Source organism: Thamnophis elegans, chromosome 10 (genome assembly GCF_009769535.1).
Source record: "Thamnophis elegans isolate rThaEle1 chromosome 10, rThaEle1.pri, whole genome shotgun sequence".
In the NCBI taxonomy this organism is placed as follows: Eukaryota; Metazoa; Chordata; class Lepidosauria; order Squamata; family Colubridae; genus Thamnophis; species Thamnophis elegans.
Window position 1 is genome coordinate 39551615 of NC_045550.1, and position 16307 is coordinate 39567921.

At 41.8% G+C, this 16307-nt stretch overlaps 1 protein-coding gene across 8 annotated transcripts in view; it reads left to right on the forward strand.

Annotated features, from left to right (window-relative positions):
• The window catches only part of MFF (mitochondrial fission factor), a 37341-nt gene that overhangs the window by 3785 nt on the left and 17249 nt on the right, over window positions 1-16307 (forward strand). For 7 of the 8 annotated variants that reach the window (XM_032225065.1, XM_032225066.1, XM_032225069.1 and 4 more), the window contains 3 exons: window positions 2621-2841; window positions 3333-3505; window positions 11985-12073. In XM_032225065.1, the coding sequence (XP_032080956.1) occupies window positions 2621-2841; window positions 3333-3505; window positions 11985-12073 (483 nt within the window). Of the gene's footprint in view, window positions 1-634; window positions 678-2620; window positions 2842-3332; window positions 3506-11984; window positions 12074-16307 lie in introns of all 8 variants that reach the window. The other variant, XM_032225070.1, reaches the window with a different exon arrangement.

The window sequence follows — 16307 nt, forward strand, 5'->3', positions numbered from 1 at the left end:
AAAAGATTCAGATCTTTCTAAATACAACACATTTTTTTAATCAAATAGTCTTCAAAACATAAGTCTTAAATTCAGAGGTTAGATAACATCCATAAGCTGATATCTAAAATGAACATCCTGTAACTGAAATTTTTGTATTTTCCCAGGTATTTTAAAACATACATGCATTAAATCTTGTTATACATATATGTGTTATATTTTTAAGTGAAATGGTTAAAAATCAGAATCTGAAGTGGTGCAAATTGAGTAGGTGATGTAGTTAATAGTAAATATAATTTTAGAGTCAAGTTTTATATAATTGTAATGTTTTAAAAATAGATAACTGTGCAGAAAGTCTAATTTGGAATCTGATTTAGATAGCATGGAATTTTAATATTTTTCATTTCTCTCTAGTCTTCAATGGGTCAAACCTTGTGCTTATTTTCTGCTTGTTGCGTAATCTTTCACTTCCAAGCAGGACTAAGAGCACTGATCAGCAACAATTTAGTGTCTTATCACTCTTAACCTGAAATATTATTTAGATTGTTTGCTTATTTTAAGTAAGCATTATTGATTTGGCTGTATTGATTTTCTCACTGAGTACCCTTCTTTAGTAATATACTTTATTTTCCAAAACACTCTTGTTTCTTTGTAGACAAATGCTGGTTCTAATATGAGAATTGGAAATACTTTTCCAGGTGATTTTCAGAAATTTAAAATCAGTTTTCTATAAACATTTATGTATTCTGCTTGAATTATCATCATCATTTGGATCTTTTTAGAGGAAACATTTGGATTTCATTGCAATTATAAAGATAGCTTCCATATAATTATGTCATCATGTTCTTGACAAGCATAGTATATATATATAATCCAGACTGGATAATGAAATTCAAAATCTCTGCTAAACAGGTCAAAGTTCAGTTTGAATAGGACTAGAAATTATGAAACAAAATTATGAAACAAAAACTCATTTATATTGTTATGATGGTTTTAATATTTAATCTTTGTATGTCACTGCTATAAGATGAATAGTTTTATAAATTATTTAAATAAATAGTTTGATTCTATAGAATTCTGAGCCTGAAGGATATATTCATAACAAATTCATAGTAGTGATTTTTTTTTCCCCACAAGGAAATCTTTTGTCTGGGCAAATTGGACATTTATAAAAGGCATTTTTTTGTTCTGCTGAAGATTTTTGCTGTAGTTTCTTGAACCACATAATAGTCATGCTCCAAGAAATACTGCAATTCAGCCTGAGCTGCGTCATATAGATTCATAGTCTTTTGCAATATTAATGAGGCACCTTTAGAGACCTCATAAAACATCTAATTTTATTCAAGTCTTTTCTGGTTCAAACCCAGCAGATTTCAGTGGGTTAATCCTGATCTGCTATCTTTCTACAGTGACTTATCACATTTGGATGTAGAGGAGAACTGCTTTGAAGTGGTTCTACTATTTTGACTCCATAATACCATATTTTTTGGAGTATAAGACACACTTTTTTCCCTTAAAAAAAAAAGAGCCTGAAAATCTGGGTGCGTTTTATACACTCAATACAGCATTTTGTTTGCCTCCCGAAACCTCACCCCCTTCACCAAAATGGCTGTGTAGAGCCTTTAGAAGGCTTTCAGAATGCTCCTAGGGACTGGGAAGAGCAGAAATGAGTGAAAAACAGGCTATTTTTTGCTCAATTTTGCCCCCCCTCCCTCTGGAGCACTCTACAAGTCTCCCAAAGGCTATTCATACCCTTTTAAAAAAAGGGAGGGGATCAGTTTTCACGAAAAACGGGCCATTTTTGGGAGGTCTGCAGAGTGCATTTTTTAAAAAATTTGCCTCTTCAAAATCTTGGTGCGTCTTATACTCCGAAAAATACGGTAGTTTATGCACCTGTACAGATCAGTTTATTGCTATGTTGTTTTTCATCTTTATTGAAACAATTGCCTGATTTTGAGATACAGATTCTCTTGTACTTAACACAAGTCTCCTTTCTTAAGTCATCCATTGAAGCCTTTCTTCATATGTTTTTTTCATGCCAAGATTCAGAAAACAGACAAAAGATGGAAACCTTTTTCTTGTAAATTCCATTCTATTCCTTGCATAGCCCCTACTTTTAATCCTTATCTTAGGTTGTTAATTTTTTCTAGATCTTTTAAATATATTTTATTTTTTGCAAAATGTATTTAACTGTACAATAGAGTTTCATAGTGTTATGATATGTCAATAGATAGACTATGTCAATATTTTTGCCACAGTTTATCTGCCGTTAGCGTGCTTAAGATTTGTGATGTTAGTATCTTAATCATGTTTTTAAATTGATTGCTCTGCAGTGGCAATTTGCTTCTTAATATTTTATGCTACTATTCTAAAAACAGATGATGTGCGGATTTTCCTGTATAACATTGGTATCCCAATGATTAATAGAAAGGGCATCTCTAGCAGAAATTTATATCCAGTGTTAAATCACACAGACTTGACAGTTGAATAAGTTAATAGGCTACAATAAATAAACTTGTATTGTGAAAGAGACTCTGAAGAAAAACTTGTTATCGTATGCAATATAAATTATTGTATGCTATTGTACGCTAAAACCATGTTACTGTTGATTTATAATTTGAATTGCTTCATCTTGTGTTAGGATGAGCACAGCAGCATTCCAATCGCCAGCTGCCGAAATGGCAGAAATCAATCGAATTCAGTATGAAATGGAATATACCGAAGGGATCAACCAGAGAATGAGAGTTCCAGAAAAACTCAAGGTAGCACCACCAAATGCTGACCTTGAGCAAACGTGTCCTGAAGAAGGGCTTCCAAATGCCAGTGTAACAATGCAGGTGCCAGAGCGGATTGTAGTTGCAGGTATGTTTAGCTATAGATGAGTAGTTCTTAATCTAATTATCCTTAAGATAGATTTCAGGTCTTTCATGAATTTCAATGGAAAAAGAATCACAACTCTTTTTTTCAAATGTATTATTTGTTTATTTTTTAATACTTCGATCATTGTATTTGAGCATAATTGATTTATTTTGTAATACGGTCTATGTCTTTTCTGCATTTCCATGCAAACCATGACACGAAATAGTTAAACCCCTTTCTTTCTTTGTATCTATCTACTTTATATTATACATGGGTATATAATGTATTGTGTATATTATTAAAAATGGTACCTGTAAACAAATATTATGTAGTGATTCCAAAAGCATTTGCTACAATCACTAGATGATCTTATGCTTTGGATCTTTCAGTAAATTTATATTTGAAGTTAAATATAAAGCATCAAGTTTCTGCAGTCCATTGCAGCACAACGAAAAACTTAATGTATTATTGACTTGAAACTTAACTCTTTTTAGGTAATAGTGAAGACATTCCACATTCTAGGCCCCCAGATCTAGATCTTCTACAGTCAACTCCATTCAAGTCTCTGTCGCTGAAAACACCTCCCCGTGTTATTTCACTTAGTGATCGTCCACTAGATTTTCTGGACCTAGAGAGACCTCCTCCTCACACTCCTCAAAATGAAGAGGCTAGTATATTTATTTTCTTCCTAGCTAATATCACATTTTGCTAATATCATATTTTATTTTAATATTTTATTAAAGCCAAAAACAAAACATTGAAAATGTTCTACATGATAATCCTATTCAGAATACAGTGGGTTCCTGAAATTCAATGACAATTGGACCACAATTTATGTTGCTAACTGATGCAATCATGTAGTGCAATGTCACACAACTGTATTGCTTAGCCCGGCAATCTCTGCAAACCTGTTGTAGTTACTAAGCGAGGATTTTGGGTCATTAAACAAGCAACTACTTGCAACTTCCTGCAAGCTTCCAACAACCAAAGTCAGTGGGGAAATCCACAAGAAGTGGCAAGTCCTAGTAGATTTGCAAGCAGGCTGGTAGGTAGGTAAGTGACTTTTGGTGAGGGAGGGTGCACAAGGTAGTACAAGTAGTGGAGGAAGCAGGGAACTAGTGTAGTGGGTGGATCCTGCTGGATGGGAGAAGTACAAGTGGCTGAGGAAGGTGTGAATTGGCCAGGGAGTTATAGCACAAGCATAGCAAAGTGTGGAGGCTGTGCAGGTGGCTGGCATGGTACAAGCACAGAGGAGCTGGTGGTGGGGATGTACAAGTGGGGGAGATTTCCCCAAACAATTTGCAACCTTACATGTGAGTTTCCCTATATTGACTTTGGGGGAAGAGAAGGTCACAGATCATGCTCATGTCACATGGAATGGTGCAAACTTCAATGTGAATCAGTTGCCAAGCACCCAGATCATGTAATCATGAGGGTCAGAGGTGGGTTCCTACTGGTTCATACCGGTTCGGTGGAACCGGTAGTGAAAATGGCAACTGGGTCTTCGAACCGGTAGGGATGGTATGCTCACCTCGCCCATAAACAGGTTCCCCGGTCACCGCAACACTTTTTTTTTTACTTTTTAAAATGTTCTGCGCATGCGTAGACCTATTTATAGGCAACTGTGCACCCAAAATTGCACATGCACCAAACCAGCAGTAATGCCGGCAGAAACCCACCCTGATGAGGGTGCAGGATGACTGTAAGTTTGAGGGACAATTTTAACCACCATTCCCTGCGGCTGCGCGGGGAAGATGGCTGCCTGAGTTTTTCGCTCCGGCTGGAAGAGAGCTGAAATCGCCTCAAAACTGAGCCCCCGCTGAACACCAGACTCTGGCAGAGCGGAATTCGTGAGGAGAAATTGAAACGATCTCGGAGGGGTGACTATCTTGGCAAACACTGCCCTGGCAGCTTGGGGACGGGCTTTGACGTTCTCGGGCAGTCTCGAGCGGCCCTCGGCGTTGTTGGGCGGCGTCCCCCCCTCCTCCCATGGACGGCAGCTCCCAGATGGCAACGAGCTGGGGACAGACCTGGCTGAATTTGGGCTGGCGTTAGCTGAGTGAGACGGGGCTTTGCTTGTTGCCTCGGAAAGTGCTTGAAGGGGCTTGGAAAGTGCTGCTGTGGCTTGAACGATCTTGCGGCTTGAGCAATTGTGCTGCGTGGGCGGGCGGCGCCCCCCCCCCCTTTTTACGAACGGCTATCATCAATCCTGACTGCTTTTGGGGGTAGCACTATCGGAGTTTGGCCGCGAAGGGACACCGTGCTTGGGGGCGGTACTCTGACGGCTGTGGGCAGGGTTGGGAATTTACTACCCTGCACTATGGATCCGTGTGACTGGCTTTTTCATCGTTGCCGTGCTTGATCCTAGTGCGCCCTCCCCTCCCCCAGCACGGCTTCTGACTCTAACTACCATCTAAGTCAGTGATGGCGAACCTATGACACGCGTGTCAGTGCTGACACGCGTAGCCATTTGGGGTGACACGCACAGGATTTCATGCGATTCATCCTCGGCTCCTGCACGGCCGCCGAGGATGAAAGAATCTGTGCTGGAGGAACGGGGGGGTGCGGGACGTGTGATCTCCCCCGCCCACACTCACTTACTGTATCGCCGCCGCCCCTTTCTGAGCACAGGGGCTGCTGGTAAGGCGTGCGTGCCATGCGCACACACGTCATCAGCGCGGTGAGGGAGGACTCGCAGGAGAGGAGCGCGGGAACAGTGCGCGCCTCTCTCCAGTCAGGCCGGCACAGAGAGTCTACTCCTGGGACTGTCAGTTACGACCGCACCACAGCAGGGAACAGCGGAGTGCCAACGGGAACTGTGAGCGCCATTAGCAGCAACTATAAATTGCGCAAAATTATGTTTTTGTCGAAGTGACACACAACGCGAGTTATGCTCGATTTTTTGCCGATTTTTGACACACCACGCCAAAAAGGTTGCCCATCACTGATCTAAGTATTGCTACCTCAGACCGGCTTTTACAATCTGGCTTGTGATCCCCGTGGCCGACTTCTTTGCCTCCGACTCCCATTACTGTTACTGCAACCATCTGTGACTGTTCTTGGCTCGCCTTCCCAGACAACGCCGCCTCCCTGAACTGCTCCCACCACTCACATCCCCTGCCACTCTGGCTGTTACTGCTCGGCCATGGAGCTCTTTGATCTCCGTTTTCGCCGAGAGTTGTGTATGCCACCCTGTAGTTACAACTATTGCAGGAAAGGAAAGTGGAGGACAAAGCGGACGTGGGTAGGGAATTTAGTGGTGTGCCTTTGGGAATTCCTTGGAGCGGTTTTACCCCCAGAAAGAAAACTCTGGGCCTGGGCTACGGGTGGACAGATGATGGCAGCATTGTGTGTTCGCACTGAACCCCCGCAGGACCTTTTGACCAACAAATTTACAGAAGAAGAGAGGGGTTATAAGATACTCCCCCATATATTCCACCTGAACTGTAATTGGTCTCCAGCCACTTCAACCTTGAACACTAAGAGCCAATTCTGTCATCTGAGCTCGCATCTTAAATTTTAATCAACTGCGCAACTTATTTTAGTTTCTTTCTTTTCTTTCACCTTTTTCTTCTCTCTTTGTATGGGATATGCATGGGATACGTATGAGATGAATGAATGTCCCACTTTTTACTATTATATTGTTGTAATTTTCTGTGTTTTAACTCTTACATGGGGACTGTTTGGGGGAGTGCATGGGTATGTATGATTCGGAGGACCTGCCGGGAGATGCGGGGGCCATGGGGGTGGTTGAGGGGACCAGAGACACGGGAGAGGGTCGGAGTATTACGGTCGTAACAGGGAGGGGCAGATATGGCGGGGACTTTAGGGCAGGCCATTACCGGGGAAGGAGGGTTCGCTACATTACAGAGATCCCTCCTTCCGGCCCTATGAGTCCCACTCCAAGGCCAGATGGCGCAAGTAGTCAGGACCCTGGACTCAGGCTGCTGTCGCTAAATGCCAGGTCTGTGGTACATAAAGCTCCTCTCGTCCGGGACTTAATTTTAGACGAGAGGGCAGACCTGGCATGTATTACTGAAACCTGGCTGGGCCCAGAGGGAGGAGTCCCCCTTGTAGAGCTGTGCCCAGAAGGATTTCAGGTGCTGCACCAGCCGAGAGCCCAGGGAAGGGGTGGGGGTGTGGCCATTGTTATCCGGGAGTCGTTAGCTCCTCGTAGGGTCCCTGCTCCGGAGCTTGTCGGGTGTGAGTCTCTGCTGATAAAGTTGGACCTCAAGGGTCAAGTGGGTCTGCTGTTAACGTACCTGCCTCCCAACAGCGTTGCAGCAGCCCTCCCCTCGCTCCTCGAGTCGGTAGCCGAGCTGGCAATTGAGTTCCCTAGGTTGATGGTCCTGGGGGACTTTAATTTGTCGTCGCTCGGTGAAAACTCTGATGGGGCGCAGGAGTTCATGGCTTCCATGACAGCCATGGGCTTGACCCAAGTAATCCGGGGCCCAACCCATTCAGCGGGTCACATGCTCGACCTCGTATTCCTCTCGGAGCAGTGGATTTGTGATCTTGGTCTGAGGGGTAACGACATCATACCCCTGTCGTGGTCAGACCACTGCCTACTGAGGCTTGACTTCCGGAGACCAAACCCCCACTGTAGGGAGGAGGAACCGACCAGGTGGTTCCGCCCCAGGCGACTTATGGAGCCGTTAAGGTTCCAGACAGAGCTTGGGGTCATTCCTGATACTCTCGCCCACAGTCCGGTAGAGACTCTGGTTGCTGCTTGGCACTCGGCAGCATCGGAGGCCCTTGACCGGATTGCGCCACTACGGCCCCTCCGAGGCGGCGGATCCCGGAGACCTCCTTGGTTCACCGAGGAACTCCGGGAGATGAAGCGCCGGAGGAGATGCCTAGAGCACCGATGGAGGTCCGATAAGTCCGAATCGAACCGAGCAATGGTAACCACCAGCACCAAGGAATACACCAGGGCACTTAGGGCAGTGAAAAGATCTTATATAGCCACCTTGGTTGCGTCCGCTGAGTCCCGCCCAGCCGCCCTGTTTAGGATAACCCGCTCCCTACTAAATAAGAGGGAAGCGGGGGAACCCTTGCAGGGCAGAGCTGAGGATTATGCCCAATTCTTAGCGGACAAAATTGCTCGGTTTCGGTCGGACTTGGACTCTATCTCTGCAGTTCCAGCCGAGGCACAAGAGGATGAAGTAGACCACCTCTGGGTTGAGTTTCAGGATGTTGCCTCCGGGGATGTGGACAAGGCCATGAGGGCTGTAAGTGCCTCCACCTGTGTACTGGACCCGTGTCCCTCATGGCTGGTTACTAACAGCAGTGAGGTGACACGAGGCTGGATCCAGGCGGTTGTTACCGCCTCTCTTCGGGAGGGGAACTTCCCCGCCGCGTTAAAAGCGGCGGTGGTGAGACCCCTCCTGAAGAAGCCATCTCTGGATCCAGCTGTTCTTAATAACTATCGCCCAGTCTCCAACCTTCCCTTTCTTGGGAAGGTTGTTGAGAAGGTGGTGGCCTTCCAGCTCCAGCGGTCCTTGGAGGAAGCAAGCTATCTTGACCCCTTCCAGTCAGGCTTCAGACCCGGTTACAGCACAGAAACCGCTTTGGTCGCATTGACCGATGATCTTTGGAGAGCCAGAGATGGAGGACATCCCTCCATCCTGGTTCTCCTTGACCTCTCAGCGGCTTTCGATACCATCGACCATGGTATCCTTCTGCGACGACTGCGGGAGGTGGGGGTGGGAGGCACCGTGTTGCGGTGGTTCTCCTCCTACCTCTCGGACAGGTCGCAGTCGGTGTTAGTGGGGGGGCAGAGATCGACCCCTAGGCCCCTAACATATGGGGTGCCTCAGGGTTCGGTCTTATCCCCCCTACTATTCAACATCTACATGAAACCGCTGGGAGAGATCATCCGCAGGCACGGGATAAGATACCATCAATATGCGGACGATACCCAGTTGTATCTGTCCGCCCCGTGCCAACTCAATGAAGCGGCAGACGTGATGAACCGAGGCCTTGAGGCCGTTATGGACTGGATGAGGGCTAACAAGCTTGTACTCAACCCAGAAAAGACCGAGTGGCTGTTGTGCTTCCCTCCCAAAGATTCGACCAATATTCCATCACTCAGGCTGGGGGGTCAAATTTTACACCCCTCAGAGAGGGTTCGCAACTTGGGAGTCCTCCTGGATCCACAGCTATCCTTTGACCACCACCTGACGGCTGTGACCAGGGGGGCATTTGCCCAGGTTCGCCTGGTGCGCCAGTTGCGACCCTACCTGAATCGGGAGGCTCTCACAACAGTCACTCGGGCCCTTGTGACCTCTAGGCTGGAATACTGCAATGTGCTCTACATGGGGCTGCCCTTGAAGAGCATCCGGCGACTTCAGCTAGTCCAGAACGCGGCCGCGCGAGTGATTGTGGGTGCACCTCGGTTCACCCACATAACACCTATCCTCCGCGAGCTGCGCTGGCTACCTGTCGATCTCCGGGTGCGCTTCAAGGTGCTATTAGTCACCCATAAAGCCCTTCATGGTAGTGGATCTGCGTACTTGAGAGACCGCCTTCTGCCAATTACCTCCCTGCGACCAATTAGATCTCATAGATTGGGCCTCCTCCGAATTCCATCTGCCAGCCAGTGCCGGCTGGCAACTACAAGGAGGAGGGCCTTTTCAGTAGTAGCTCCGACCCTTTGGAACGAGCTCCCCGTGGAGATTCGTACTCTCACCACCGTCCAGGCCTTCCGCATAGCCCTTAAGACCTGGCTAGCCCGTCAGGCCTGGGGACAAAGATAGCCGCCCCTCCCAAATGATGAATGAATGTTGCCTATTATTTTTACTTATAGCAGTGGACTTATATACCGCTTCATAGGCCTTTCAGGCCTCTCTAAGCGGTTTACAGAGAGTCAGCATATTGCCCCCAACAATCTGGGTCCTCATTTTACCCACCTCGGAAGGATGGAAGGCTGAGTCAACCCTGAGCCGGTGAGATTTGAACCGCTGACCTGCTGATCTAGCAGTAGCCTGCAGTGCTGCATTTAACCACTGCGCCACCTTGGCTCTTATGTGTGTCTACGTTATTGTTTGTATTCCCCTTCCTGATTTTATGTGAGCCGCCCTGAGTCCCCTCAGGGAAAAGGGCGGCCTATAAATGTTAATAAACTCTTGAAACTCTAGTATCATCATAACTTTCAATGGTCATTGAATATGTGGTTGTTACCTGAAGACCACTTAGAGCAGTGATGTCTAACCTTTTTTGGATCTCAGGCCAAAAGCGGGGGGAGCGCAGGGAGCTCATATGGGCGTGCCCACACCCATAATGCTATGCATGCAACCCCAGCGCACACGCATGTGCGACCCAAGCGCGCATGCACGTGCGACCCCAGCACAAAACCTCTGGAGGGCAAAAAATGGCCTTAAAAGAAGGCCAAAGTTAGCTGGCTGACAAGGCAACGCTTCGTGTGCCCTAACAAATGGCTCCGTGTGCTTGACGTCACTCATGCCCACGCCCATTCAGTCACATTATCCCCCAAGCCATGTCCACAGGAAAAGGTAGGAATATTTTTGAAATTTCTACCTATCTACCCCCACCCTTCACCAATCACCTCCTTTTTTCATTCTTTAGTGGCCCTGCCCTTTCCCTTGTCCCACCTGCCACCTCCAAATTGCACCCCACTGTGAGGCGCGCATCTTACCAGAGTCTGGCAGCTCTGTCGTGTTTCTCAACTGTTCTGTGCAGAAAGAAACAGTTTTCTTTACGATAAAGAAAAACTTTGCATGCGTGCGAGGCAATTAACTTCTTGCACTCTTGGGAATTTTTTCTTTACTGTGCAAGATTTTTCGCAGTACACAACAGCTGAGAGACGCTTGCAGTGGGGTGCAATTTGGGGGTGGCAGGTGGGGCAGGAAATGGGGCAAGGCGGGTCACGAGATGTGCATCTTATTGGAGACTGGCAGCTCCGGATCTTGCAGCTTTTCGGGGTTTTCTTAAAAAAAAGTCTCTCCAGACAAGTTTGAAAACTTCCGAGGTTGCTTCGGGAGGGGGCAGTTGGGCAGCATTCCCCCTGCTCCCCAGGCGCCTGCAGCCTCGGAGCCTGCAGCCTTGGAGCAACTCCCGGCTCTTGCACAGTAAAGAAAAACTCATGAGTGCGAGGCAATTAACAACTTCTCTGCATTGTAGGTGCAGATAGTAGAGTCTTTAGTCTGGCATTATAGGTGAGAAACAATTCAGCTTGAAAGAATTACTATGTACTGGTATCATTCTTGTTTTGGGCCTGACAGGCAGATCATCTTAATCTTCATCTTTACTGGGTTCAATAAATTATAGTTATCTGACATTGCCTTTATTTAATTCAGGATTTAAGTGCTTATGCATGAGGGACAAACATTCAGTTTCTAAGTACAGAGTTGATAATTGACTGATCAAACTTTTATTTGCCCATAATTTATTTAATGATTTATCTTGATATCCATGCACAAAAGCACTCTGAAGAATTGCTATTGGCTTTATACTATTATAGAAGTTTAGAAGAAAAGAAGCTGATCAAGATTTACTAGGCCTGGAAATAGATACTACACGAACTAGTAGAAGTATATTTTATTTTTATTTTTTGTTAGAGAATATAATAGCAGAACCTTGAAATCTGATGAGGATTCCTTTTTTCTTCTTTTATATCAAACAGAAGCAGGATTGGGTAATCAAGAGGTTTTTTCCCCATCCCTTCCTAAGCTGATGTCCTATAATGGTCATTGGATTTCTTTTTCATTGCTATATCCATATTCCTCAGCATTGGGAATCATTATATGAAATGCTACATGGGATTTCCTGGTTACTTAACTGTTCTAAGTTACAGGAGTAATCAAGCAAGAATAATGGAACAGTGTATCCTAGAACATTTATTCATTTCCAATAAGCTGAACTTCTCTGAATTCTTAGTATTATAAATGAATCTACACACTTAATTGTATATGAATCTGGGTTAGAGTTATTTGTGACTTATGCATTTTCAAAATCATGATTGTTAAAATATAGGAGATCGTTGTATGAAATAAAGATCTTACATTCTAACAGAAAATCCATTATTTAAAAAGTTTACATTAGTCAAAATCTCTTGCCTACTAAATTAAGCTAGTTATTAATGCTATTAATACAGTAACATACTATCTTTGATTTGTTCCCGGCAGATTCGGACAGTAGGACGGCTGAAAAGAGAACGTTCCATGAGTGAAAATGCAACTCGTCAGAATGGCCAGTTGATGAGAAATGAAGCAGTGTGAGTAGAAAAGGATTATTAATGCATCTGTAAATGAAACCTGATCTGTGGTTTTTCTTAGTTCTTGATTAGGAAATGCTTTCAAGTGTTTATTTGATCTATTTACAGCCCTTTGATGTTAGCCTTGAAGCTCAAAATTGATCTTACCTGTTTGTAAATGATGCAATGAAAAAGTTAAAGAGCTACACAGCTGCTATTTTTAATTCTTTGGACACCTTGGTGTCCAACATATTTATTGTTTTATTTCTGGATGTTCTAATTACATAAAAAGGAGAACTAGCACCTTTAAGCCCACTTCCTCCGAAGGATGTCTATATGGCCCACAAATTTATTTTTAGAAAATAAAAAGTGGATATTGATAGCCTGGTGGCTTATTGGAGAAGCAAGTACTTTCCCAATAAAAACAACAAAAGTGTTAGGGAAGTTATAGACGTCCAGAGGCAGATGGTTGGCAGCAGCCATGCCTGATTTGTATGGTAATTTGTATGTTTTCTGACTGGCTGTGTTTATCATGACAGCCATTTTATGAATATATAAGCAAACCTACCATGGCAACCATTTTAAGAATGTGCCACCAATATGCTGTTAATGTTATAGGTGTTCCCCTGAATAATTTCTTAAAGGTTTTCCATCTTGTTTCTTCCACCTGCAATTGGGGAAAAGGAGGAAGCTAGATGAAGCAACTAACTAAATACATGAAGTATATTTAAAGATGTTATATTCAAAGGATAAACATTCCAGATACATAAATAAAAGATGTGTTAGATCAGCAGCCCCCAACCTTTTGGGCACCAGGGATCAGTTGCAGGTAGAGAGGTTTTTCTGTAGCCTGGAGAGGATATGATTTTGTGTGCTGCCTGCATCCTGCAGATGGGGCTTTGCTTGTTTGCGTGGCCCGGTGGCTGGTATGCCACAGGCCTGTGCCAGTCCACAGACCAGAGGTTGGAACCCCTATGTTAAATCACAACTATTCTAAAACTTTGTCCAGTCAAAAAACCAATTCTAAAGATAAAGAACCATGAGATAATAAAGCAAACATCTTGAGTTTGCCTACCAGCTGATAGTATTTGAACTGAGCAGCTATATCAGTTATCTGATGACATTGGGGTGAGGTTTATTATGTTGCATTGTAAGGATTGGATATTATTTCTAAATTTGTCTTTAGCATCTCATTTGCATATTTGTGTCACTTTTTTGAAAGTAAATAATTCATAACTATATAAATCTTTTTAAATACATCTGGAATAATTGCAAGTGGTTATTATACCTTCTCTTCTTCACATGACATCTTATTATTTCAATTAGATATTTCACATAGGCTGCATTCAAATGCCTTAAGTTTTTATTGATGTTTTAATATTTAGTTTTAGATATATAAGCTGTTACCTTTATTGTCCTAATTTATTATCCAGCATTTTTACAAAAATCCATGTTTTTCCTCTGTTAGAAATGCTTATATGTATATATTTGTAGGTGGAACTATTTTGTGCTCTAGTAAAATAACTATCTGCAATTCTAGCATGTTAGTTGTAGTAATGAAAAATTCTGTGTTCAAAACTTATCAGCTTAGAAGAATTTTTTAGTTTCATTTTTTTGTCTACCTAATGAATAATATTTTTTATGTTGTCATCATTGCATTTGTCTCATAGTGGTGTGTGTAAGTGCCTTACCTGATCATCTTTTGACCTAGAATGATACTTAAATGCTCCCCCAAAGTAATAATAACTAGATGAAAGAAGTGATGAGCAACCATGATGCCTTTTCTGCTAATTAATTTAAAAAGAACACTTTCCAATAATCAGAACTGTTCTTTGTGATAGCACAATATTGAAACTGACAGGAAAATAAAAATGTCATAGTACCAGTCATCTTTTATAGAGAAAAATGAAATACAAGTATGTTCACTAAAAATTGATTATTCACTGTTTACTGTCAACATTTGTTCAGCTACGTTATCTGAAATGAAGCGTATTGAATTATATTGCACACATACATATACGACAGGCATGTGTGTATGTAATAAAATCAGATGTAAAAATAATTCATCCTGTGGGTAAATTCTAGAACTGTGGGATTTTATTTCTCCCCAATAAATATTATATCCTGATTAGGAAAATTTCTTCCCTAATTTCTATAAATTGTAAGTAGCAGGGATGGAAGAGAGATACTGTTTATATTTTCTTATACAAATAATATGTATCTATATAAGTTTTCAGGGCTATTATTATACTCTATCCCATCTTTTTAATATATAATTAAAAGTAGTGACTTGATGGTTGTAAAATATTCTATCACATGCCTAATATAGGTCAGTTTAGAAAAATGCAATGTGTATAATTTGAATCATATCTTTGATTCATTAGTCCTTGGGTCTCAATGCTTTTGAATTAGGCCATACACGTTAGATTTTATGGCCATAAATTCTTTGCAAATATTACATACATGTGTGTAGAGTCAGACTTATTTCTTCACTATGTTGTACAGCATCTACATATAAAGAAGTTTTATAATGTTAAACTGTTGTCAGCAAATTATGTGAAATGGTAGGCTTGGTACAATCATTTGAGAGATCTTAGCTACATTAAACTAATGATAAATAAAAATGGAAGCTTTATTGTTAATACAATGTAATGGAAAATTTAAATATAGAATAGTTTTGTGTAGAAAGGCCAGTCTTGGTTTGCATGTTAATAACATTTTTTTTTTTTTGGAACTTCAAGCTGAAAAATATTACATACCTGCTTATATGTTTAATTTTCACAATTATGGGAAATTTGATATCACTTGTTATGTTAATATTAATATAGTCTACTTCTTTGTAAGTGTCTTTATGTAAATGATTCCTAAGTAATCCATATATATATGTTCCTTAAAGCAGTGGTCTCCAACCTTGGCAACTTTAAGACTTGTGGACTTCAACTCCCAGAGTTCCTCAGCCAGCTTTGAAGTCCACAAGTCTTAAAGTTGCCAAGGTTGGAGACCACTGCCTTAAAGTATATGTCATCCCAAAACTAGGGAAGGCTGATAACTCATAGCTGCCCATTGCTTTGTTTGTGTTGGATTTAACATTCACTTTCCACAAAGAAAATAAGGTGGGGAAAATCTAAAATTCTTGATAGCCACTGCCAGTCAAAACAAAGGGTACTGAACCAATTACTTGGTTTAACATAAATTCATTTATTTTGTTCCCACAGGTGTTTTGTTATGAATTGTAATGTCAGATTTCTGTGGTTTCAAACACTATACATATATTTATAGTAATCAACCTTACAGAGGCTCATGGGGAGATATTTGTGATAATAAAGCAATAATTTAGGTATTTTTAAATGTATAAAATCATTTACTCACAGCTACAAATGGGGCCAAGTTTAAAGGATTTTAAAATTTATAACAGGTTATTATACTGAGAAATTTAAGGAGTCATTGTCCCTCCAGCCAGATCTATTGCCAAGAGCTTTATTTATTTTAATTAGGTTTTTTTTTTAGATCATAGATAGCAAAATTTTCCAGATGGAAAGCAGGAAATATACAAGCAATCCAATTCAACAGGAGGAAGGAAGAGAAAGAGAGAGAGAAAGAAAGAGAAAGAAAGAAAAAAAATCAATCAATCAATCAATCTACTTAGGTGAAAGAATATTGGGAGCTTCAGTCTAATTTAGACATCAAAACAAATAGATCATAGTCTGATATCAAAAAGACATTAAGATTATAATACATTTAAGAATTCATAAAATTTAGCTGATTAAAAAAATATTTTAAATGGACAAGTTAGATTGTCTGTCACCAGAAAAGGAATATATAAATATTACAATTACCTGAAAGGAAGACGTTCCCAACAAAAACTGCTATTATTTTCTCAATCTAAGTTAAACCAAGAGCTGTTATCTAAGAAAATACAGTCTTTCAGGTATATCCTATAGTAAATACATAAACATCATCTGTATGCCTTGCATTTTGCTTAGAATAGTTGCTGCTAATGATGTTTAAAGTCATAAGATCAGAGAAACTGAGCTTATTTCCTTGGAAGAATTCTCTTGTTTTCATTTATATATTATTCAGTATTGTGCTGGCAGCTTTTCAAGTTTGTCTTAAGTAAACCATAAGTAGAAGCAGTCGACATTATTTCATATAGATGTAATTTCAAAATGTAATTTAAATAAAATCTCTTTGTATAAAAAATAAAATGTAGTTTCAATTTAGGACCTCTAATAGAAATATTCACAAATACCTATAT